Raw genomic sequence first — 25,731 nt, 5'->3', positions numbered from 1 at the left:
CTTGCCCTGGACCAAAGGTGCCCAGATCACAAGGAAAAGCAGAGCTGGCTCAGAGCCCTTTTTCTCCAGGCTCCTGCATGAATCCTTTGCTATCTTTGGCCTTTCCCCGTAAGGAGAAGGACTTCTGCCTCCAGCTGCCCGGCACGTTTCGGGATGTAAACAGGGCTGCTGAAGAGCAGAAACCTCTTTCACATCCCCGCTTCCAAAGACACCTATTTTGCTTTACTCACGCTGACCTTCCACTGGAAGAAAAGATACTTTTCCTGTTGTACATCTATATTTGAGTGAAGGCAACGGCAATCACTTCCCTTCTCCGCTGTTCACAGTCTCCAAAATATTTGAGCTAACGGCATCACGTAGTATCATTTGTCACTTGGCCAAACTCTGCAGATGGCATTTCCCTCTCTTAATCTCTATAAGCTTCTCCTTAAATACTAGTAGTGGAAGTAATAACCACAACAAAAATATTAACATTGATAAACAAAACACAGTCGCAGTCCTCTTTTCTAAAGCTCCCCCGTTTCGCAGGGTGTTTGGGAGCAAAGCGTACGTCGGTGGTGGCAGTGTGCCAAACCAACCCTAGATAGCCCCAGAATGCTGGGGTTCTTTTTCCCAGGTAGTGGTGCCTCTAAAGCTCTAAAAGAGCTCTAAACCAGCTCATTTTTTATTGCTCCGTGGCTTTGCGACCTCACTCTGCTGTCACTAAGCAGGAAAATCATCCAGCCCCATCAACAGTCACGACATGGCACACCTCACTTTGCCAAAAAATGAAAGCAGCCATCAAAGCGTTACAAACGTGTGCTGAAAAAGCAGAAGAAAGATGCCAATGCACCAGCAGACCAGGTCACCAGTAACATCACCCACGCATTGCCCTGCAGGGCAGGCAGGGCCAGCTCCTGCCGGGTCCCCATGGGCACCGAGTGACCTGTCTCAACAGCCAGGGCTGGAAGAGGCCGGGTGACACCACCAAACCCAAGGCTCCTGCCCCAGGGCTGCATCACGGCAGTCCTGGCCTCCTCCGATGGACCGTCATCTGACCTGTCCCTAAAGCCTCCAGTGAAGATGGGTTTCCCTCACTCCATTATGGGCACAAGGGACAACAGGAGGAGAAGACATCTTTCCACGGCTTCACCCCATGTCCTACCTACCACCTAAGTCCATTCATCCTTCACCTACCCACCACAGCTTGTCCTTCCCTTTCTCTCCAGCCTAGTCTTTCCCATACCTGCAGACTTACCAGCGTTTCCCCCTTCGTCCTCTCTAAACCAGACAGTGTCAACTCCTTCTCCATTTCAACCACCTCAAGCGAAGCCCAGCGCTGCTGCGGCTAAGTCTGCACAGCAGAAGACCTCACACGGCAGCAGGTGCCACCACCGTACCATTGCAAGGGCTGGAGCTCCAGCAGCACAGACACAGCAGAGCTGATAAAGACCTTGCAACGCTCAAGCTTTTTGCTCCCTTTTCATGTTTCCTCCACACATCCGACCATCATGGATCTAGTAAACACAGTGGCAGAAATGCACTGCTCGCAGGCTGATGAGAAAGGAGCTTTGACTCTTTCCTGCCCTCCTTTTAACCTCCATAAAAGCTGAATAATTCATCACGACTCTTGTTTTTCCCCTCTGCTCTTCTGTTCTGCTGAGATAGTCTTTACCTGCTCTCCAGCCATCCAGAAGCATGCTCTAGATGCTCTTTGCCATCTGTGATTCCTTCAAGAGCTTTGTATTACTGCAATGAGACATGGTACAACCAAAGGCAGCTGTGCTCTTCGACAGAGATGCTCAACATGGACTGTTGGCTATTTTGTCTTGTAAAGGAGCAAGGAGAGAGATGTAACTGAAAGGACAATGAAAATTTGGTGATGCTGCCTGATGATGGAATGAGATGAGGTAAGGAGCAGCCACCAAGGGTTGCAGGAAACCCTCACGGAGCGCTCCTACACGGTGTGTGGGCACTGGGGCTCCTCAATTTCTTTCACAAAGTCCTGCATTATCTCAGGAGAGACATATTTTATTTGCTCCGTATCTCAGGAAAGACAGATTATTTTCTCCTTCAGAGCTGGCCGAAGCAAGGATGTTTTTAAGAGAAGATTGTCCGTCTCTCCTCATGTTGCTCAGCACAAGTGAAACGCTTCCCGAGCATCTACAGGAGGGGAAAACCCTTCCAGTGTCATCCTCAGCACAGCTTTACACCGCGCGGGGACTACAGCAATTTGCCTGGGAGGTCTCAAATGTCAGCCGGAGCCCGTGTCGCTACGTGCTGGACAAAGTTGGAGCAAAACGATGATCCCTGCACCAAAGAGATTAACACAATTAAATTTAATTAGCACTTGCAAAAGACTTTTATCTTCAAAGCGCTTTCTAGCCACAAAATCTCCTGGTACCTCCATGAGATTGATTAGTACGTGCTGAGCTCTTCATCTTCCAGGAGGGAAACGAAGACACTTGGGGAAGGGTCAAGACCAGAGAGGGGGGTAATGACCTGGGTCACCCTCACATAAACCGGTGCATCCAGAGAGCATCCCAAAACCTCACCAGAGTCACCGATACCTCACTCCCAGCGCTCAGAAAAAACAGCAATAAAAATCAGATGTTTGCAGGCACCTTTGCAGCTCCCGGGACAGCAAAGGCTGAGGCTGCAGACAGCAGTCCCCAAACCTTGTCACCTCAGTGCAAGCCACCCGGCCACCGGCCGATAGCTGCAACATTGGCCGTGCCAGGCTTCTTGTCATGTCTCCTTGCTACCCCACGAATTCTCGCTATTTTGAGCTCTCATATTTTGGCTACGGACATTTAACTTTACACACCAGACACAAAGACTCGAATGAAAGCTGCGGCATGAAATGCATATTTAATTTTAATGCTGCATGGCATTGCTTTGTAACATGTATCCGTTAATTTTAGGTGCCTTATCGCTGCTTTACCAGATTTCCCAAAGCCAGCTTCTAGTTTTTATTCCTTTAGTTTTGCCTTAAATGAACATTTCCTGACTTTGGGGCTTTTTTTTTTTTTTTTTTTAAGAAAACCTTTTGAAGCATCTACATCCCTTAAAGGATTTTCTCATTCAGTCATCGATACGTATTTACAGCCTTCAGTTTAACAACATTATGTGACTGGGGACGTCTGTGCTTGCTAATACCAGTCCTACAGAGGATAAAGCCTTGCTGTCAGTAGCTCACACACCTCCTCAAGCAGGAGCACAGGAACAGGAGCAGCTTTCCCAGCCACGTCTTAACTGCTCTGCACATACGTGTCTGTATAGAGGACTGGGTGCTCAGAAAGGAGATGATGAGATACCCACAGCTGACAAGCACTGTGATTTTTTAAATTTTTTTTTTTTTAATTCTGGGTGTCTAACTGCCAAACCAGCACAAACTGGACCTAGAGGACCTCGCACGATGTGCTGATTGCACTAGGATGGGCTGAAATGCACTCCTCAGGTGGACTCATGGGCCAGGACCTCAGCATCAAGCTCATCTTGGGGACCAGAGGGGTTGATGGACAAAACACTGGGAGGCTACTGACTCGCCTGTGCTGCCCGGTGAGGAAATCCCTTGCAAAAAGCCCACGGGTTTCAGGCTTGTGTTTGCTTACCAACTGCACAAGCTATTGAGATGTTCTTCTTGAAGGCAAAAAAAAAAGCATCTGTTTCGGGCTCAGAAATCCAAAAGCTTAAAGACTAGCTACAAATGAACATTTACGCCTATTTACTAAAAACAAACAACCATTCCCTTTTAATACCAAGTTGAAATCCTCCCCGCCCCGCCGCCCCAAGTCCTTTCATTCCACAAGCAGTGCTGGATGGCCAACGCCAATCCTCGGGGCAATCCAAGCTTGGATCAGCCCCTGACAATTTCCTGGGCGCGTGGAAACAGCAGTGCCTGCTACATCGCAGAAGAGAAAAAACAGCTTTTTCGACAAGTGCGTTGGCTCTCTCCAGCTCCGTGATAACATTGAGAGGCCCTGGAGAGCAATTCACCACAATCGGGAGTATATCGGTTATGTGACAACCTTAATGACACAGCCCGGACACAAAAACCCGAGTAACCTTTGAGCTGCCTCTCCACTCCGGCGCTATTGATGAGTGTGCTCAGGCAAACATAATTAATTTTTAGTGGCAGCCTAATTTTGTGGATGCTCTGGTTGTCAGGGGGCTGGTGGAAGGTGGAAATAACATTGACCTTTTCTCCCAGGAAACGTGGCTACTTGAATGAATTCTTGCTCTCATTAGGAAAAGGTCCAAGATGCAGCACATTTTACGCCTCCCTTAAGGTGACACCAACCAGCCTCCTAAAGGTCAAGCTGCCTTTGATGAGTTGATCCAAGATCAGAGTTTCCTATTGCAAAAAAGCAACGAGTTCTTCTGGCCTGAACCCCTTGGTGGTATTTATGCTCAAGGCCACTGCTGCTTTATAGGTACCATTGATCTCTCTGGACGTTCAAGTCTTCAGAAGGATGAATCAACCCTGTGTCATTGGGGTTTCAGGTGTTTTTCTATTGCCTTGGGTAATTATTGCTGCCTGGTAATGCCAAACCTTCTCATCATTTCAAATAAAGCAGCGTTCTCGCTTCGCAGCACTGACTGTAGTTCGGCAGAAGTCGTTTCATGATAGCATTTAATAGCTTATATTTAAGCAAGAGGAGATTTATGCACGGGAAGCTCTACTTCATTTTGTAGGAAGGGACGTAAGCAGCGAGGATAATTTGACTCTCTAAGGATGAGTTTGATGTCACACAACAAATTACTACCCTAGTTCAATCTTCTTCATCACTTTTATGGGCTCTCACTGCAGATAGTAATCTAAAACATTTCTGGCACAGAGGTGTCTGTGCAGGGCTCTGAACACACCGATTACCACCAGTCAACCTCGCAGTTTCATAAATAGCCGATACACGAGGCTCGCCCTTGGTGAAGGGGGATATCAGGTTTATGGCTTTGTGGCTGTCTTACTCAGATTTCAATTTTGTGCCTTGCTGGGGCCCTACGCTCTTGCAAAAATGGAAATCCAACGCCAGCCAAGATTCATTTCTCTGCTCTGGCTTGCTGGGAGACAAAGTATTGGGTGGGAGAGGTGCCGGGGAGGGATGTCCACCACCGCTGCCCCAGCGTGACATTACCAACCCTGTGCATTGCCCTGCAAACGCTTAGGAGCAGACAGCTAGTGAAGCCCCACGCACCACTGAGAGCAAGGCAGCGCGCTGCCACATCCCCTAAAGACACGAATAAAGCTGCAGTGAAGATGCTGGTGTGCCTTATCTGGCATTCCTTAATAAAAGATTAGCTGGAGCTAATCAGGAGGGAAAGTTGTCAATTCAGGATCCCAGGATGCTCCTTGTGTAGTAACAGAGGGCATTAACCCAAGCGCCCCGGTTAAATGCCAAGCAAAGCCATCCCCCTCCGGCTCCCCAAGTCCCCGCTGCAGTTTCCAGATGAATTCAGTATCATTTTCTCCATCTTAAACCATCATGTATTCTTACTGTGAATAATAAAAGCCTTTTTGGTCTTTCCTCCTTCCAGAGAGAGCAGCATTTCATCCGCCTGCGCTCTTACACGTACACACACAGTTTATTAATCGGCTGGTGAAAACGCTCTGGGCTGAAAAGTGCTGGAGAAGACACGCTACCCTTACACACACCTTGCCCTGCCTTTCTTCTTTTTTTTTTTTTTCCTTTCCTTTTTTAATTGATAAATGAAATTCAGAACCAACCCTTCCAAGGCAAACAAGAGTTTCATGCGCAAAAAAGCTGCCCTAAGGCAGCCGCGGCTGCACGCAGGAGGCAACTGCTCACAACATCCCCGTAATGGAAAAGAAATTGCAAAAGCTCCGAGAAGCCCTGGAGTCAGCACTAACACACGGACTTTTAGGAAGTGGTTTCCCATTTTAAAATGTGCTCAGGGTTTTGCATGAACGTGGGTACGGGATATCCCCGTGCAAGCCATCACCAATCACTGCTGTAGCCCACCATCCTACCAGGGCGCACACTGGCTGCTACCCATCGCTTCTCACATTCCGAGGTCATTTCCTACTTATTTTATATTTACAGATGAGTTTTATGTTAATTATAATTATTACACTTTGAACTCCACACGCTGTGAACGAAGCAGATGCACGGACCAGTGCCTTTTTTCCTTTTTCCCAAACTCTGCAGTTAAAACCAGCGGTTCAAAGCCTGAAGACGATTCCCCACGGTGTAAATCCGAAACAGCCCCTCGGACCACGCCAGGAGCCCGGCGGGTTTGCAGCCGTGACCTGGGGGAGCCCAGGCTGCCTCCTCCACCACCTGAATTCAGCTCTTTTGTAAGCAAAAGGAGGCCTGGATTTATGAAGAACCGCCACTAATCATATTAATATGCAGAAGTAAATGACAGCGAGTGCTTTGTGCCTCTCCCCAGCTGGCAAATCAAATGCTCCAGGGCTTGGGCTTATTAATGCGCCGTGCACAGAGCTGCACAGCTGGAGACCAAGTGCTGGGGGTGGGGAGGCTTTGGGGAAGCGGGGGGGACATCTGACCCCTGAGCTAAATCAACTGTCCCTCCTCGATGTCAAAATCCGTGCAATAAGATGCCACAGCGCAGCAGGAACAACGCTCTGCAGACCCATCTCAGCAGCACGGAGATGCTGTTTAAATCTGTTTTGCCTGGCACGAAATCCTAGAGGGCGGGGGGGGGGGGGGCGGGGAATCAAAGAAACCATGGAAATGCTCTCAATTTGCGCCCACATCAGTAAACTTTTGCGAGATGAATATTCAGGGTTGGCAGCGTTGGCCTCCAGCCACCCGCACCTGCCCAGGATCACCCTCGCCCCCTCCCAGTCCTCTCCGCAGTGGCTTGGCTGCAGGATCCCAAAAGTTATCAGGGCTTTTGTGAGCAATGAGGAGGAACAGCCCCATCTCGAGCCAAAAGCATCCCCGTGGTGCTGGTTGCACGGAGCGAATGTGGATGATTTGTGCTGCAAATCCCTTTGAACTGATGCCTGGAGCATCCCAAACTTCTGGCAGGTCCTGGACACGCTCCACTACAGATCCCCAAACCCAAAGCTGAGCAGATCCCTCAACACAGCTGTGATAACCTATCCTTCACCAGAAAAAAGCCACCAGAGAGACACCTTCTCTAAAATATGACCTACCCCGAGCCGTGCATGAAGTGAGGCAGCGAGGCTCGTGCCGGTGTTGGCATGATGTCCCAGGGCACGTCTCTGCGCCGCAAGCATCCCACCGTGAGCTGGTCCCCAGGCACGTGCAGCTGGAGGAAGGTCAGGGCTGGCTGAGAAGTGCTGCTCGTCACACCACGGATGGCACCACCGGCACTCTTCCCCCCTTTAGAGACTCAAGGAGGACCCAAACAGCCCTTCCCAGAACAGCCAGCAGCTGCAAACAAATCCGAGCTAAGCTCTACAGCATCAGAGCTCGCCTGAAGACCCTGGTTCAAAATTAAAGCCACGATAATTCAATTTATCTAAATTCAATTTGGAAATGGAAAGAGAGCAGCGGAATTAAGGCGGCTTTAATGAGGAAGAAAAGCAGCGGCATGGAAATTCAATGCCACTGAAACCACCTGCACCTCTGGCTAATTTGGATTAATGCTACAGACACGCCTCAGCTCCTCGCCCTCAGCCCGGAGGGAGGGCGAGCATCCAGCGCCTCGGGCACGGCAGAGGTTGGTCCCCGAGCTCCCACCGCAGCCCGTCGGCTTCTCCTTTTCCCAAACCACAAGCCCCTGGAGAAGGGCTTTCTCTAGCCACCAACGGATGGTTTTCCACCACGTCCACCAGCTGATGGCAGGGTTGGTACCCACCACTCCATAACAGCATGGAAAAACCCTGCTGGGAAGCAAAAAATAAACTGCAATCAAAATGGGTTGGGCGTGAAGGAAACAGGCTCTCTGCGCGACTTAGATCAAAAGTCTTGCTCGTAGCCCGTGTTTTTTATCAAGTTAAATAATAGCAGCCCGTAATACTATGTGATAGTCTCCTAAGTGGATTGAAGCCTCAAGCTTTATAGATTTCATGCTTCTTCTTAGTGCAATTTTATAGCACGTTTCTCATCCCCCTTTTTTTATTCAGCGTGTTACTTGATTAATTGGTATGAAATGTTCATCTTTATCCAACAATTCCTGAAACACAAATGCAGAACTCTCCAATTGTATTTCTTATTTACAGCCCTGTAGCCCGAGTGATTTCCAATTTACTGTGCTGCTGTATTAGGTCAATATATAACACCTTGGGCCACTCCAGAAAGATTAACCAGAAGTGGATTCCCTTTCCAATCAAATAGTCACCGCTATAAATTAGAGTTTCTTTTACTATATTTGATTGCATTTCTGCCACTTTCCCTATCAAGTGCAATAAACCAAACACCCTCCGCAGCCCCGCCGCTCCCCGGCACCTCATCTTGTGAGACAAAGATGTGTAACCGCAGAATTTGGGAGACTCCGTGCCATATGTACGGCTGGCTGCAGCTTCCACCTACGCTACTGAGAGTCTGCGGTTTGCTGTTTCCCCCTCGGTTACTGGAAAGAGATTTCCCCGATATAAATTTTTTCCATCTTGCATTTTACCTCCATGCAGGATTGCTAGGGGTTTTTTTGTTTGTTTGCGTCGTGATTCCCATCTGGATTATTTAAGGCTTTCTTGAAAGCACAAAGGTGATGTGAAGACTTCAGCCACAAATTATTTTCCCACTCTTTTCATGTCTAGTATGCTCATGGTTAAAGTAAAATGCCGGAAAATATAAAGTCTAGAAGTGCAAAATTCAAAAGATGGAGGTTTCCAGTTCTTTTTCTTTTTATCGTCTTTTTTTTTTCCACGCACCTCATGATTTTGACAGTCCTGACACAATATTTTTGCACACCCAAAGCTGGCAAGGCTGCCTGATGCCATGACACCCCGACACAGTCAAAATACCTTTTTCTTTGCACTTGAAAATCAAGACTGAAGCAGTCTGTGTACGCTCGCTATTCCAAAATTAGACTGCACATAAATTTAACATGTTCAAATAACGGTCTTGCATATGCAGTTAAGCAAAAGGTATATTTTTCTATTACAAGCAACTTGTTAGACAAGATATTTCAGCTTCCCAAGATATTAATGGATACTCAGTAAAGGTCTTTTTAGAATGACAATGCATTTCACTTTGTTTGCCTAGTCAGTAAAAATTAAATCACTTTTTGTATTACAAAGCATATCCCAGTGTGAGATGGTCACAGCAGCTCCTGGAGCAGCCCTGTCCCAAGTTACGAACCAGTATTTTCCTTCTTTGCTTCTTATTTGAATTGCAAAGAACAGTTTAAAAAAGAAAGCAGAGATCCTGAGGCAGGCAGCCAGTAGCAAAATGAGAATTTTTGAGTCCACGCACCAACTATTTTCATGCGGGGCTGTGAAGGAGAACGTGGTTTTATGGCATCTCCAAATCTGGAGCAAAAAGCAAAGTAGCTACAGGACTACATACAGAATAGGATGCCACCGTTTGAACTTGGCATTGATAAAAATCAGCCCTGCATCCCACAGAACCACAACTGGCCTGTGCCAACGAGGGTCTGCGGGTCCCAGGGTGGAGGAGGAAAGGTCCCACGGGGTGTCCCGGCCATGGCTGGGATGGAGAGGCACCGATTTGGGGCCTGGAGGGTTCTTTGGGTGGCTGTTTTCCATGGGGCAGACCCCTGCAGGAAACATGAGCCAAGGCCACCACGATGGGCCAGAGCAATGCGTTCTTTTTCCCTGTGAAGAGCTCTCTGTGGTGATGGAGGTGGGTCCACCTTCAGCATCTGTGAAGCCCTAATGGGGTGCAAACACCGTATCTGAGACAGCAGCTCGGTGGGGACAGCTCCGGATAGCTCTGGGAAAACTTGGATTAACATGGGACAACCAGCTGGGAAAGGAAATGGTTTGAGCAGCCATGTTTGAGGGACGCTGCGGAAGTTGGAAACTGGAGAAAAAAGGTCAAGTAACTCAATCACACAAAACCATTGCCTAAGAGGCAACTAAAGAGCAGCTGCTGGGCACAGGATGGCTACTGGGAAAATGGAGCAGCAAAACCAGTCTGTAGAAGTGTCTAAAGGGTTAAAGATACGGAGAGAACGGAACAGCTGAGGTTATAATGGAGATATGAACTCCTTGGGAAGAAAAAACTCAACTCCTTCCATCCTGGAGGTATCCCCATGGCTGGACCTCCCCGTGCCTACACGTGGCTTTGGTGCTGCAACACGAAGTTCTCACCCCATGTCCGCCCCCATCCCTCTCCATAGCAAGGGCTGAAGCTCACTACTAAGAGCTGCGTGCCCTCGACAAAGGTTTTCATTGGAGAGCCAAGTTTGTGCAGTCCCAGTGGTAGCAGCTGAGGAGATTTAATGCCAAACACATTTACATTATTACGCAAATATTTGGAAATCATCAACTCCTTCCCTTACCTACTAAGAGCTGAGTTAAGTGTTTCCATGGGAACAGCAACTATTAACCACTATAGTTAATATTTTTATTCTGATAGTGTCCAGAGAGCTCAATGAAGATTGAAGACAGCTTGTACAAGGCGCTGTATGGATGTAGAGGATGAAAAAGTCTCTTGTTGAAAGGCAAAGATTAATGTTTTATGAGCTTCCAAGTCAAATACCAGTTCTACCTGGACCTGTAAGAACATGGCCAAATTTGCTTGCAACGAGTCCAGGAGCCTCTCCTACACCATTTAACCAAATCAAGAGCCCTATTTAAATAGTTTTGCCTTGAATCTTACAGCATTTCACAGTCCGATAGAGATCTTAGTAAGTATCCCAGCGCAATCCAGCCCCATAATATCAACCCAGTTCTAGGGATGGGAGAATCCCTCCCTATGCCTCTAATCTTTAGCTGAGTACAAATTTAAGTTAAATACACGTGACAGTAGCAGTGGTGAGGTCATGGGGGGGCAGGACATCATCAGGGGCATCTCGAAAATCGAAGGCGTACATTGCTCCCTTCCACATGTGGTCAAAAGTCAAGTCTAGACTCAAAAGACTCTAAAAGCCACAAGATTAAAAAAAAAATAAAAAAAATAAAGCACTTGGAGTTGTTTTTTCCCCCCTCAGGTTTCAAGTCCACAGCCATAGCCAGGTTTCAAGCACCCTTGCCACACGCAGGGCTTGAAAGTTGTCTGAAGAGAGTGACCAGAGCAGAAACTGCCATCCCACCTAACCTCTGGATGACAGTGATGCTCACAGATGTGGAGGTACCAGACTGGAAACCTCCTCCCCACTGCCACAGCCTCTCCTGCCCAGCTTCCCTGCCAGACGGCAAGAACAAGACCTGGTTGATCCTCCTCCCTCATCTTTTGTCCGCCCAACTGATTTCTCCACTTGCTGCTTTCTGTTGGTTTTTTTTTTGCCTCCTGTGTAATGAGAGTCTGGTTTACCCAGCCGAGACTGATCCACCTTTCCCAGCATCGCAGCGATAGAAAAGCGCAGCTCTAAAGGCAGCGCATTTCTGGATGGGTTCCTCCTGAAGATTCTCCAAAAGGCAGCTCCAAAAAGCAAGCCTAAAGTGAGACCGGTGTGACACAAGGTCTGCGTCTCCATGGGGAACCTCAGAGGGGTCCAAAACCCAACGAAGGTGAACATACAGAGTTTGCGGTGGGGTTGTCCAAGCCTGCTATATCTCCAAGCCATCAATGCGGTGATTTCCTGCCCCCACGGGCTCCCCAAGGCAGTCTGTAAGCGATAAAGCATCAGAGGTAGAAGATGCACTTCATCTGCCCACTCTGTATTGCGAACCTGTTTTGCCTTTAAAAGGACAAGACTTCAAACAAATGCAACAAGTCAGAAATTATTATTTCAGATCACCGCCTCCTCCCCCTCACCTGGGCCAGATCAGGCTGACTTTGAGTACGAGATAAAAACTGGAAGGCAAAGCTCTTGATATAAAAGCCTGTGCAATTTTAAATGATTGATGGCACCGTGGGAATCTGTTTAAATCGTAAGAATCAAACACTACACAAATAAAATTTAAGTTTTGAATGAATTCAACCAACTCTCCTCTTTGCTATTGAGCAGATGTTTGAAAGGTGCTCGAAGGGGCTCATTTGCACAGGATGACGGAGCGACGGCGACACAAAACCTTAAGTGGTATTTGCTCCTCTCCCTTTCCTGATACCCAAAAATAAACACAACCTCATCCTGAAAAACTCCAACCACAATGCTCTGCCTTGCAACTGCCAGAGAAACAGAGAGGCTGGCAATTTTTCCAACACTTGTTCGGATGTTTTGTTTAAAATGTCAACGTGGGTTCATGAAAATTGCAGCCACCACTGCTGAAGAACTGATAAGGCTTGCTCTAAATGGCTGGCTTTGGTGGCACATGTCATTCCCCATGCTGTCCCCTGCCCATGCCACCCCTCTTGCACAGCCCAGCCTCCTACCCGCTCTTTTTGGGGCAGCGTTCATTAAAGAAACTGGCACCAGCGTTGCCAGCAGCTTCCACCATGGAGCTCGGTCGGGATGACGGGAGCGGCTGAGCTGCCCTTGCAGGAGGCAGCATTTCCACGTCCCCTCCGAGTGCTGCCGTCCCAACCCATGAGACCTGCCAGGCAGCACAGAGCCCCAGCCTTTCTGGTCAGCACCTTCTGCCCTTCTCTGTGCCAGGAGTAGGGGGCTGCAGTGCACTGGCTCTTCAGAAGATGCCCGACCCAGCTGGGTTTGTCAGGGGACAGATGCCATCCATCCCAAATGCTTCGAGTGCAATGAGCCGAGCCCTCGGTCCACCCAGGCAGCACTAACCCACGCAAAGACAACGATTAGCGCAACAAATACCCCCAAATTTGAAGGAGGAGGAAAACACAGCAGCTGGAGGTCCACCTTGAACATGGCCTCCCAAAAATGCCTTTCTAGGGAAGAGGGACGTGCTGGAGCATCTGAAGGAGACACCACACCTCTTGTCACCCCCAAGTGCCCACCCTTGTCCCAGGACAGGCGATGACACTCCTGTTTGGCATCCCAAACTTTGGTGCCGAGACACCCAAGTCCAGAACTCACTGATGAGCTGAACTATAGAAATGCTGGTCCCAACTGGCAGCCGCGGACACCGAGAAGAAAAGCAACTCGTTTCTGTACAGACTGGGCTCCTCTTGCTTTCAAGAGCTATTAAGTTTAGACATTGGCTGGGGAGGATAGGATGGGATGGGATGGGATGGGATGGGATGGGATGGGATGGTCTTCCCAAAAAAATCACCAGTACATGCACGTTTGCAGGAGGAAAAAGGTCTTACCTGTTTCTCCCCATATTGGCAAATATTCATCCTGCTGTATGTCTAGCATGATTTCCAGTCCATTGCCTGTCCCACCCTTAACCGTGGTAAGAAGAGGCCGTCCTTCTTCTCCTGAGTTAAACATGTAGCATTTCCCATATTTTGTAAACACCTGCGAGGAGAGAAGAGAGAAATAATATAATATTTCCCATATAATCAATGCCTCTTCCCACCCGAACGCAGGCAGAGGGATGAGAAACGGCCACATGCCGCAGCTCGAAGGGAAATGTCTGCAGATAAATCTAATCCAGTTTAATCATTTAGCGTATTGTGTTCTCCTTACAGAAAATAAAAGATGGAAGAGAGGCAGGGAAAGCTGTTTTACAGCAGCGAACAAATGTCTTCAGCAGCTCGCCAGAGTCATATCATGTTAAGTCTCCGAGAAACACAAGTACACGCTGTGTTTGAGCTTGTACTAAAATATAATACAATTCCTCGGTTTCGTGTGAGGCACCTCAGTCTTGGCAAATAATAAGAGTTACAAACACCTGGGCAAATGAGGAAAGATTTCCTCCATTGCTTTTGCTCCTTCTTTAGTCTCATTTTGGCCCATCTCTTGAAAGAAACTCTGGGCAAAGCCCAGGTGGGGGCTGCCAAGCCACCAGCAGCTCTGCAAAGTGGGGTGGACGTGGGTTTCCAAGTGGGGTGGACATGGGTTTCCACGTGGTGTGGACATGGGTTTCCACGTGAGGTGGACATGGGTTTCCACGTGAGGTGGACATGGGTTTCCAAGTGGCGTGGACATGGGTTTCCACGTGAGGTGGACATGGGTTTCCAAGTGGCGTGGACATGGGTTTCCACGTGGGGCAGCTCTTGGTGGGGCAGCAGAGATGTGACTTATTTGATTGCAGTGGCATTGATGGTCTCAGGCATTGACAAGCCCTGTGCTCAGCCTTCCCCTGAACTGGGAGAACGTATGGAAAACCAAAGATTAAACCACAACAAGTCCCTCCTATGCCTTGCACTGACAGACCAGGGGACGTGCAGATGTGCAGAACTTCCTCCTATACTAAAAGAGGATAAAATGTCTCAGAGCCATTTAGAAATCCCCTAACCATCGCATGTGGTGACTCCTGACAAGCACCAGCGTGAAACAGGGAGCATAAGTCATCTTTGAGTCACTCTGCTGCTTCACGGCTCTGGAAAGTCCAGGTTTTGCATCAGTAAGCAACTGGCAAACACCGGTAATGAATATTCAGAATGAAGGGAGCCCAACACCAAGCGGCACGCTGGCTGCAGTCCCATCAGAAATCAAAGTCGCTAACGCAGTTGCTGAGATCACACGACCCCAAAATGATTCATAAAACTAAACAGAAGCTGGAGTCATCAGCAATTTATTCCCCTCAAATATTGACATATGCCTTATAATCACAGCATCAGGGAAGCAGGTGAAAAAAGAGAAATATGAAATCATATGCAAGTTAAAAACCTCCAATTGGAGCAAAAGGGATGCAGAGAATATGAAGCATTTGCAGGGAAAAAAATATGCCCTTTATAAAAGATTTTATATCCAAGTGAAATTCCCATTTTAATACTTGACTGACCTATTAAACCATTCAGGCTGGAAAGATAAGCTGAACAACAGCCTGTGTAAGCCTGTGTTAGCAGCCATGCCCATAGATGGGTTTTCCCAGATAGGCTTTGAAGGCAGAAGTCAAAAATATCTAATTAGGATAGTTTAAAATACAGCAAGAAGAAAACTTGCATTAGTGAAAATCACGGGACAAGCAAGCTTATATTGAGAGCAACAGCACAACGTAAATGCTGAATAACAATTTAGATGCTGATGTACCCAGTGCAGTCTTTAGCCAAATAAATCCAGGCAATTTTATGGGGCTTTTTATACGGCCCTTTTTAGCTGTAAAATTTTAAGTGTAAAACCTCCAGTTAGGGCACGTTTATCCAACAAGCAAGATCTAAAGTGACAGGGGCCCGAGGCTCACTTCAGCTGCATGGCTGGGACCCCGATCCCAGAAAAAGAAATCAAATGGGGACTTGAAAAGGAAGGGATGTTCCTCCATCCCCTCTGCTCCACCCTCAGCAAGCAACCATCAAAGCCCATGAAAGGCTGCTGGCCGTGGCCAAGAGCTCATCTGCCATGGCCTCGGCAGATGTTTCTCTTGCACAGCAGGAGAAGATGGGAAACCTGTCCAGTCATACACAACCTGGGATGTGTTGACCCAGGTATGGAAGAAATGCAACTGCTTCCCGGCCCCACATCTGCTCCTGAGCGATGGCAAGGCCAGGGGACTATCTGAGACACAGCTTAAATCCAGGTGTTGCCAGCATCATCTACATCGCTCCTAGGACTCTGCAAGGAAACATGTCCAAGGAAGCCCGGTGATTTTCTGCTGCTCTTTAGGGCCACCAGCAAGCACAGATCCTCATTAAGGCTCCTGGTGCGTATCTACCCTTTCACCTCAGTTCCTTACGGCTTTGTATAGCCAAATACCACACTGGAGCCATGACTGCCATATGATGGACAACATGAACACTTGTCCTAACAAGGCATCAGGCACCTTTGCTGAAGAACCCAGAGCTAGCAAACAGCATGAACATTTTGGGGTAAGATCACCACCAGGCTTAGTCGCTAAGCAAAGAACCGGTGCTCAAGAGAAGACCAACAAGGGATACGGCAGCAAACAGCATGGACCAGGAGAAGACCTATAGAGCAAAACAGCTGGGGAGGAGGACCAAATGCTAGACTTGATTCAGGGCTTTTTATTCCTTTGGACCAGCTCGAGCCCAGTTTCATGCACTGGGTGCCCATTTGGGCTGGAGCACATCTTTCCACTAAGTTTCACCCACAAGGAGTTGAGCCCAAGTGCTCCAAGGCGGCTCCTCAATGCAAACCAAAGCACGGTAAGTGGGGATAGCTGGGAGACACACTCCCAAAGCACACTTCTGATCCAACTGAACCCCATGTAGATGCCTCCACTTGGGGTCTGAGCTGGCTGCACGCTGCTCCCACTGCTCACCTCCAGCAGCCCTCACTGGGCGAGCACCACCAGGGCTGAAAGCACAGAGAACTGAAAATCAAAGAGAATAAACTGAGGAGGAAGAAATGAGAGCCTTTCCCTGCAGGACAAGGTTGCTTGCAGGGACCCTATGGGAAAGGCAGCCGTGAGCCATGAGCAGCGTTAATGCTCAAGCAGTGACCGGAGGTGCCTTCAGGCAATCTTCTGCTGGGCTTAGCCCTGCTCCCAGGCAGAAAGGAGTCACAAATACATCAAACAAACAAACAAGACAGGCAAAAAAAAAAAAAAAAAAAGGGAAAGGAAGAAGGAAAGGAAGGGAAGAAAGTGACCCTGCTCACTGCAGCTACAGACCTCCCTAGAAGCCCCTGAAGAAGCCCCCTAGAAGACCTCTTGCTAACTCCTGCACTACAGTCCCAGCAGTCACCATGCTACTGTATACAACATGCCACACATAACAGCAGCTTCACCTCTACGTACAACCTCTCCACATCCCAGAAAACACATCCCATCCATCCTGCTCTCCACCGACGCTGCATGGAGCAAGCCCCTTTCTGAGCATGGACATGGTGTTTAACCTCAGCTTGAAAACACCAGCGGCCGTTTCACAGTGATGAAGCCTTTGAGGCCAACAGCCTCGCTTAGGAGGGAGTTGCGGAGAGACAGCAGGCATTAAAGAAAGCCCTGCAGGATTCGTTTTTCCTCCACGGCACAGCTCCCATGGGATGTCCATGCCCCACTGCCAGCTAGCTTCTCCCCCAAACCCTTCCACCTCCTCTCCTGGGAGAAACCCTGAGCAGTGCGTGCCTATATGGACAGTCTCCTACCAAACCATACATAAATACCATATATATATGGCATCCCCATATATAAAACTTCCCTGCACGCGGCCGAGCCGTGAACAGCAGGGCTTAGCCACGGTGCTCAACACCCAACCGCGGCGGCAGACTACGGCACGGGACAACGACGAGTACCATTCTCTCGAGCCTCAACCACAAAGTTTTCCATCTCTCCCTAAGAAGCTATAAAAGAGTATTTATAACAGCACTTAAAAAGACATTGCCAAGTTCAAAAATCCATATGCATTCATTTCAACTCACATTAAACGGGGCTGTGCTGTTCCTCACCTTCTCACCTTTGCCATGAACGATTATTTGGGAAGATATAACTCTTTTTCAGGGGATCCTCTTGGTTTCAGGCTCTTTGGGCTCCCTGATAACAGGGAAGGATTCAGAGCATTATGAGATCATCAGGATAAAAGGATAGAGCTGTTTGGAAAGGGCAACATCAGTATATACTAACTGCCGTGATACACCTGAGACAGTAAACACGAGGCAAACCAGAATGATTTAACCTCCGTTTATTTGTCTTAGGGGAAAACAGCACTCCTTGCTGTTAGTAACGTTTTAACTTGCAATAAAAAGAAGGTCCAGCACAAGCCAGAAACAAAAATACAAACATGTACCTTGAGAACAGTCTATAAAAATACCAATTTTTTTTCCTTTGATGGATCACTTGTTACTTTTGACAGCTCCTCTGAAAATCCCCATTTAAGTACAAAGGTAAACATGTTCAAAACCTGCGCAACAGCATTTGAGTGACACAAGGAGCCCTTCTTCAGCACGTAAAGGGAAAAATGTGTATCCCGTGAAATTAAAAAGCAGAGCATGGGCATCTCAAACAGACTCCATGTACAAAACAGAAGTCACCACCATCAAAAGCTCCGAGACACCAATGTATATCCTGCTGTGTGTCAAACCAGTAGGGCAAAAAAGACTGATATTTGAAATGCAAGCAAGCCTGACCAGAGTAATGGAGAAAAAGGTATTTCACAGTTTATAACTAGCGTACACAGGACAAGCGTATCTGCTGATAAATTATCCTTTCAGTACGGAGCAAAATGATGGTAAAAGCAAGTAATTTGACGTCTGTAAATTACTCTTCTAAATCCAAAGACGCAGGCTAGAGCTTATTGACAAGGCAAGACATTAGTTGTCAGATTAAGGGACTAACCATTGAAAAGAGCAAATTAGCATCCTTCACAATCATTTTCTCCACAATTGTGGTACACAAAGGTTCAGAGACATGTAGCCTATCAAGCCACATCCAACAGCATCGTGGACAACAGAGCAAAAACGAAAACCAAGGGACTTTCCAGACAGGTCCAGGAGAAGGGGAACATGAAGCTGAAAGGGCCTGGGGAGAACAGAGGTGGGTTTGGGCAGGAATGCACATGAGATGATGGGAAAAAGATCCTGTTTAGGAGGAAAGAAGACTTCATTTCTGAGGTTTTGGCAGAGCGATAAATCCCCATAGCTACCAGCTCTCCCGTGGCACCTGCTGAGCCGACGGTGGCATCGAGCCACGTCATTATTTCACTCGAGGTGCGAGGAACAGCACGGTCCGGTTGGCTCCATGCAAGCGCATCACGATGGTCCATTTGCTCACACCCTGGCAGGAGGTAGCGGTACGTTATTTAAAATGAAATTATGGCTGCGAAGAGCAAATCGCAATGGATGCCTACAATAAACAGGTTTCTGAAGCGTCAAATCCCAAGAGGATCTCTTTCCAAAGGAGAACAAGACCGCAATGACAGCTTGGTAAGAAGGGAATTCACACCTAACGGGCAGAAAGGACTTCATCTCCCGTCCAAACTGAAGTGCAGAAGGAAAGGAGGAATCAAGTCCCTATCCCACGCAGAGGGGGATGCAAGCCTAACCAGGGCACCCTCTTCGTTGGAGAGGATTATCTCAGCCCTACAAAAACACTGGGGGAATACAAAAAACTCACAGATCCATATATTCAGAAGGTGACTTGGTTGGTCAGCCTCAAGGGACCGTAAGGCAAGGCACGGCTCTTTCAAACATCAACATAAACCAGGAGGGAAAACGCATATAGATGAAATACTTTGGTATTTTCTCCCCCTCAAAGGGTAGCCATGGATTTCTCTTTAATTCGTGTTTGTTTTGTATTATCGGAAACCTGGCATAGGAGCATGTCAGACAAGCAAAACATTATCCATCCTTCATGGTGTCAGGTTTAATCTCGCAACGGAGAAGAGTAATGGGGACGGAGCTCTGGAAAGCAGAGCCATAAAAGATGTCAGAGATGTGTTTACAAGGACAGGGTTTTCCTTTCGACCTCCAAGACTGAGCTATCCCAGTGGGGCTTGTCAAGCAACGCTGCAAGGCAAGGCAGGGAGAGGCTTCGCTGAAATCAGTTCGATGTCTGCCCGCACCCCTCTGGGCGCTGCTGTCGCACAACTGTATGGGAACAGCAGGGATGTCAGCTCTGGTTTTATACAAGTCTGCTGTTTTTTAAAAAGAAGTTATTGAGGTCCTGGGTACCGCCCGAGGCTAAGATAGTCTTGTGCTGGCATTAATGTTATTTCTTGTACAACCTAGCAGGGGCCAGCATCCCAAACGTAATAGTCTGCCATTGCCAACAAGCTGCTACATAACGCATCACGCTCCTAATACATTGATCTCCACCTTCAAAACCAGTTTTTGCCACTGGACAGGACCAACTCTCTCTTTAATTTGTTTATTTTATAGGATGGCATTAAACGTTGCCCAGTGGGTCACAATTCATACCCCTATATTGTACCCTTCAAGAACAGTTAAACTCTAGCAGCACTAACACAGAGGCACGACAGGCCAGCACATTTAATTCACTAAGAGATATTGCCATTTTCTTCTTATTTGTGCAATCAGCCACTCCCTGTAATGGCATATTGGTGCAAGCATTTGTTTGAACGGTGAGTACTTATGGAGGGTCCTTATAGCTGGCATAAATCACCTCCACAGCAATCACTGCAATTTAGCACTGGTTGAGTGGGTATTTAAAAAGAAATATAGCACTAATATTCTGGCAGCAAATGAATAAACTATAATGGTGAAGCTCCAAATATTTGAGAATTATGTTGGTCCATAAACTAAGAAAACTGCTACCCTCTCTCTGATCCCCATCAAGCCCTAATTACTTCCACACATAACAAACTGATGCAGAACGATGCGACAGGAGCTCTATTCCACCAGACTGTAATTTATTAGTCGTAGGAAACAATATCTGCATGCTCCCACAAAGGTTCCTCTCCCACATGAACACAAATTAACCCATGAACATCTCGTAATTTGCCAGGACTTGGTTTGCAGAACACCATCCATGAGTCCTTCAGTAACCCAATGCAGAATGCCATCCGCCGCTTTGCCCAGTTTTGGGGAATTTGGGGGGGGAGAGGGTGGGGTTTTTTAACAAAAAGTTTCTCACCTTATGAAAATCAATGCCCTAGCACAAGTGTGAGGCCACTTGGCACGTACAACCATGCATTGCACCAGGGTGAAATGAGGTCAATGGCCCGAGACACGCCAGGCTGGGACCGTGATACCACCAGACTCAGGTTGAACGAGGTCAGACAAGACAACAACCTGGACGATGCCCTCAGGAAGCAGCAGATGGTGTGGGAAGAGGAGAAAGGCGGGTGATGGTGTATTGCATTCCTCCTTCGTGACCACCAAGGCTGTCCCTCCACCAGCAGCAATCCGTGGACAAGCTCTGTGCATCCCGGCAGTAGGAGCCCCGGAGCCTTTTAACAGGTGCCAGCATACGGCTTGAAGGCCAGGATTCATTTGGATAATAATTACAATCTGTCTTCCTAACCTCTCCCCACTGATTCATTTAATGAATTGTTCTTCATTACCCTTGCTGAACTCCCTACGGAGTGGCAGCACAACTCTGTCTCCAGCCCAGCAGCAGCTGCAGCTCTGGGAATGACAACGGCAATATCGCTGCATGGCCCTGCCAAAAATAACTCGAGAGCATGCCGCAGGAGCCCACGGGTCCCCCCAGCACTCATCCACATGAAGGTACTCATGCAGGTGCTATGGAGTCTTAGCAAAGAGGGTGGACAAAACATCTGGACTTGAAATGTCAGCGTCAAACCCAAACCCCTCCGGCTAAGGAAGGATATCACGTACCAAATGAATTCTCCAGAAAATGCTGATTGACCATCTTCAGAATTCCCATTAAAACCATCAAGCAGCACCCCAAAACCAAAGGAGGGATGGGGAAATGCTCGCGAGCTGGTCCGTCCTGGTCACCCAGGGTGAGACTGGCTGGAGACTCCTCAGCCACGGCCTTCAGCCCCTCCACAACCCTCCTGAGATACTGAGCACCTGCATGAGGTTTCCTCCCCGGCCAATGCCAGAAGCGTTTGCTCCTCGCTATAAAATTGTTGTCATGTCTGGAGTTTTTTAGGCCATTCCCTGCCTAGAAAGCCCAGCCTTTCTGCAGAGCCGGCACAGGAGGGAGGTGTCAGCCTCATGAAAAGGACAAACAGCTCCAAACACTCCCAGTGAGACAACTTCATCTCATGCCTTTTCCGAAGGAAAAGCAGCAACTGCTCCCTCGTCCTTACGCAGAGGAGGTAAGTACTAAACGTCGTACTGAAAACAGCATTTCTCTGTAGCCAGCGAAGCTTAAAACCCCGGGAGGCTTTTACTACTTACAGCCCTGAGTGTTACAACTTCTGCCTGAAGTGAAATACTTGGGGCACAAGAAAAAGCAAAGCCTGTCCCCACCCAGCACAGGGCTTGGGGCGGAGCTCAGGACCAGCCTGGCCACCATGGCCAGCGTGAATGGCCACGGCCATACGGGCAGGTGATGGTTTTACGCCCTTTGCACACCAAGGGATTTGCACTGCAGGTTTTCACCGGCATATAATCAAGCCATAACTCAGAGCACCACCATTTAGGCCCTTAAGTCCTCTCTACAGTCAACTGAGAAAAATATTTCTCATATTCGTAATGCACTTCCAGGCGCTTTAGTCAGAGACGCTCAAAAGTTAGCACAAAGCAGTCTTTTCGACTTTCTTGTGATGGCTACGTCATTTGGAAGAGCGAATGTCGGGGTGGCTGTATGCATGGTGTCCTTCTTCTTGCACCCGTTGGCTGCACACAGACCTCCCAGCAACGCCCCAGTGCTCTCCGGTGCAGCAAATCCCAGCAAGCAAAGCTCTTCTCCATTGCTCATGCGCGCAAAGCAATTCCCCGTCACTCGTGCATGCGCAGCCGTGCCCCATCGTGCCCCATCAGCGTGGTGGTCAGTCTCATCTCAAGGACTCCCTTTGGGTGCGTGGAGCAGGCAGGACAGGCGGCTGTCATGTTTCTCACCTCCTGTGGGGAAAACGCAGCCCGTGGATAGGTAAAATAGGGATATCGGCGGTGCCTGACTCCGCGGGAGCATGTGAGGACACCTGCATTCACACCTGCGAGGTGCTCGGAAATTATGGTGCTACACAGAGGGCAGACAGCGTAGCCATATTTATACCATCCCGCACCAAATGCAGACAGTGGGAGTTCGCTACAGATGGGAGTGAGCTGAATCAGGCCTCTAATTAGCTAAAACACTATCACTTTTCGACACACCATCTATGCAACCGCTACCTCGTAGAGCAAGACAACCTCCAAGCATCGGCTCAGAGGAGGTGGCTGCTGTGCTTACGGGGCAACCGGTGGACCAGAGCCATCTCCGTGCTTGCTCCCGGGACTGAGCGCATCTGATCCCATCATACTTCCCCCCTCTGCTCCCTACCACGCGGACGCGTTATGGTAATGCAGTATTTCATCATCCGGAGATACGACGAACGAAGCAGTGTTACCTGGAGCAAGATGTCGGCAGGTCTATCCCCAGCTGGAACTAAATTATTCCCAATGAGAGCTGCAAAACAAATGGTCCCCTTACGGCAGGGAAAATATGAAAACAAGAGCTAAAGTGGATTTTATCCCACTTAAATTCAGGCTTCTACAGTAAAACGTGGACCCAAACCCCGCTACCAAAACTCCTGCAATCGGTGGAGAAAGACAAAGCAGGGAGGGAAGTACCTATGGAGGTACGTGTATAGGTACAGACAGACGTAAACTGAGATAAAGTTTGTTTTAAGCCTAAGGCTGATGATGGGCAGGATTTGTTGCACACAAGCATCTATTTCCCCAGGACGGATCCATCCATTTAAACCACATGGGACGAGAGGCACAGCTCTCTGCAGCCACTGGTTTATAGCAAGGTATAAAAAATCCTGTGCTTGAAATTCAGAGTGAATTTATTGCAAAAAGAGAGTCAGTAACCATAGCCCTTCTTGCTCTGTTGACTCGCTATAGGAAGTCAAATCTTTTTGCTCTTTTCCCCCACTTTTAGCTGGACAGAGCCAGCGCAGCGGGGGGCAGCGGCAGCCCCGTGTTTCAGCCACAAACACTCACCCAGGGATGCAACTGCAGTTTTATTATCACCATCGTTGCCGAGGACACGACAAACTTAACTTTCTGATTCCAGGGTAAATTGGTACCGGCAGGCAAGGAAAAAAAAATTCATGCTTGTAAAGGGGGCAGATTGGATCTCAAAATCACTGAGTGGCAGTAAACCAGGCATGATATGTCGGTATTTTTACAGTCACTTTTTAGCGCGGAGCAGCGCTGGAGGAGAGCACGGGATGCGGCATCGCAGCCCAGCGTGGGCTGCGCCCCAGCGTCGCGGTCCCCGCCGAAGGCCGTGCGCAGCCAGATCTCCAGCCACGACAGCAGCGGGGCAAAGACGATGCTCTCGGCAAATCCACTTGACTCCCGCTGGGTTAATATAAATCATTCCTGATACCTTTCTATGTGGGATTGAATCAGATTTGGACTATGGAGTGGGTATACTGATATAATCAGGCAAGCAGCAACGGCCAGGCTCTGCTGCTCACAACAAACATACACGTAGCACGTTCAATGCAGGACAGCGTTTTGGAGGCAGCCTTACAAAGACTGTATGAAAAGGACTGGATTATTTTCCAGGGGAAATTAAAAGAAAAAAAAAATAATACAGCAATGAAATTATTTTCTACTCTGTATTCCCAAACTTCACACAAGCACCTGGATGCACAGCCTCTGCAGCCAGGCTAGCGCAGACACTCTGCAAGCATCCTTTGGCTAAAGGATTAACCTCAGTTAGCCTTTTAATTTAAATTACTGCTGAAGTAGCCGATTCGGTGAGAGATTTTATAGCCGCTATTTATTATTTGTACAGCCACAGCTCCAAGCAGCCCCTTGCTGTTCCAGAAAGGCAGTGGGACACAGAACCCTGCGGCGCAGAGCCGGTGCTTTGAGTCGCAGAGGGGATTTTAGGAACTACCTCCGAACGACCCGATCGAAGCCCCAGGACCAGACACACGCAGCGAAACCCCGGCTCTTGCCACGAGCTGGGCCGCGTTCAAGGATTTGCTGTACGCATCCCTCGGCTGAGCAGCAGCAACGCGGTATTTAGTGCAAAGCATGAAGCGCTGGCCAGGCACGAGCATCTCCTCCGGGGCTGCATCCCTCCTCCAGGGCTGGGGCAATCCTGCTCCATCCCCGATGACGGATGAAAGCCCAATTAGTCCGAAGGCAAGATTTTTTTTTTATCCCTTCACTCTTTACTTGACTCAAAACCTTCCCAAGAGATACATGTGAAATTTCAGGTTAATTATAATGACACTCGTGATCCCGCAGGCAGTGGCGTTGCCCGAGGACGTCCCCACGCCCCGGGACAGGGACAGCTTGCTTTGTAAATGCAAGTGTGAAACGCAGCAGGGCAGGAGAAAGAAAGGGAGATCCCTTCGTTACAGCAAATACACGGTGTAACAGGACCCAAGGGAGCTGGGCAGCTCGTCTGCTTCCCTCCTTAAAACCAACACTCGGCTATTTTTGGCAGAGACCTCCAAAGAGTCTATTTATGGTCTACTATGGTCTAAAGTCTATTTACTCACTACCTAAGGGCTTAGGTATCCGCCAGCTCCTTTTTTACATTTTTACAGCACGGTTCACACTCGAGGGGGACACAAAGCTCTTTACAGGCAAAGTAGTTTCCCAGATCATCCCAGATGGTTTTCTTTTTTTCTTTAAAAAATATACAGACACAGATAAATTCCAACTAGGCACCGCCTGCTGCTTGGTGCGGATGAGACACGGACCTGACAGCCTGAACTAGAGACAGACCCCAAGCTGTAGGAGGTAAGAAAAAGTGCAATTAAACTTTTGCTTGATACACACCACCCCTCAACTTTCTGGAGCATCCTGGAGCCAGAGATCTGGTACCTGGAGCTGAGCACGTGGGAAAGCGAAGCCAGCGTGGCCCATTTCAGCGCTTTTAGTTGCTTCTACCTCGTAATGACCTCAGAAGATATTCATAACCCAGGCAAGGAAGTGAGTTTGTTCAGCGCACACAGCATGGTTTTAAAGTAGAAAAATATCCTTTTAATTAGCTTGCCAAGTGTGTGTGTGTGTGTATATATCTATATATCTATATATATCTCTCTCCACCAGAACCTGCCAGCCCCTGAAACGCGCTGCCTCTTCCAGCTTCGAGGCTGAGATGAGGGTTTTACCCGCACCGCAAAGACCCTTTTGGCACCAAGTGCCAAATCCTTGGTCCAATTACCCGTCTCCCCTCCAAACTACATGGTTTGGTATCAAGCACCT

General features: G+C 48.3%; 1 protein-coding gene across 3 annotated transcripts in view; it reads right to left on the bottom strand.

The window, feature by feature from the left end:
* Positions 1–25,731, bottom strand: part of LOC142419888 (acid-sensing ion channel 2) — a 523,294-nt gene that overhangs the window by 36,449 nt on the left and 461,114 nt on the right. For all 3 annotated transcript variants that reach the window (XR_012778660.1, XR_012778661.1, XM_075523289.1), the window contains exon 2: positions 13,227–13,377. Coding sequence is in view for 1 of the 3 variants with exons in the window: in XM_075523289.1 (XP_075379404.1) it covers positions 13,227–13,377 (151 nt within the window). In the remaining 2 variants the exon portion in view is untranslated. The remainder of the gene's footprint in view (positions 1–13,226; positions 13,378–25,731) is intronic.

The sequence above is a fragment of the Mycteria americana genome, chromosome 22, assembly GCF_035582795.1.
Source record: "Mycteria americana isolate JAX WOST 10 ecotype Jacksonville Zoo and Gardens chromosome 22, USCA_MyAme_1.0, whole genome shotgun sequence".
NCBI classification, from domain to species: Eukaryota; Metazoa; Chordata; class Aves; order Ciconiiformes; family Ciconiidae; genus Mycteria; species Mycteria americana.
This window is presented reverse-complemented; position numbering and strand designations above follow the sequence as displayed.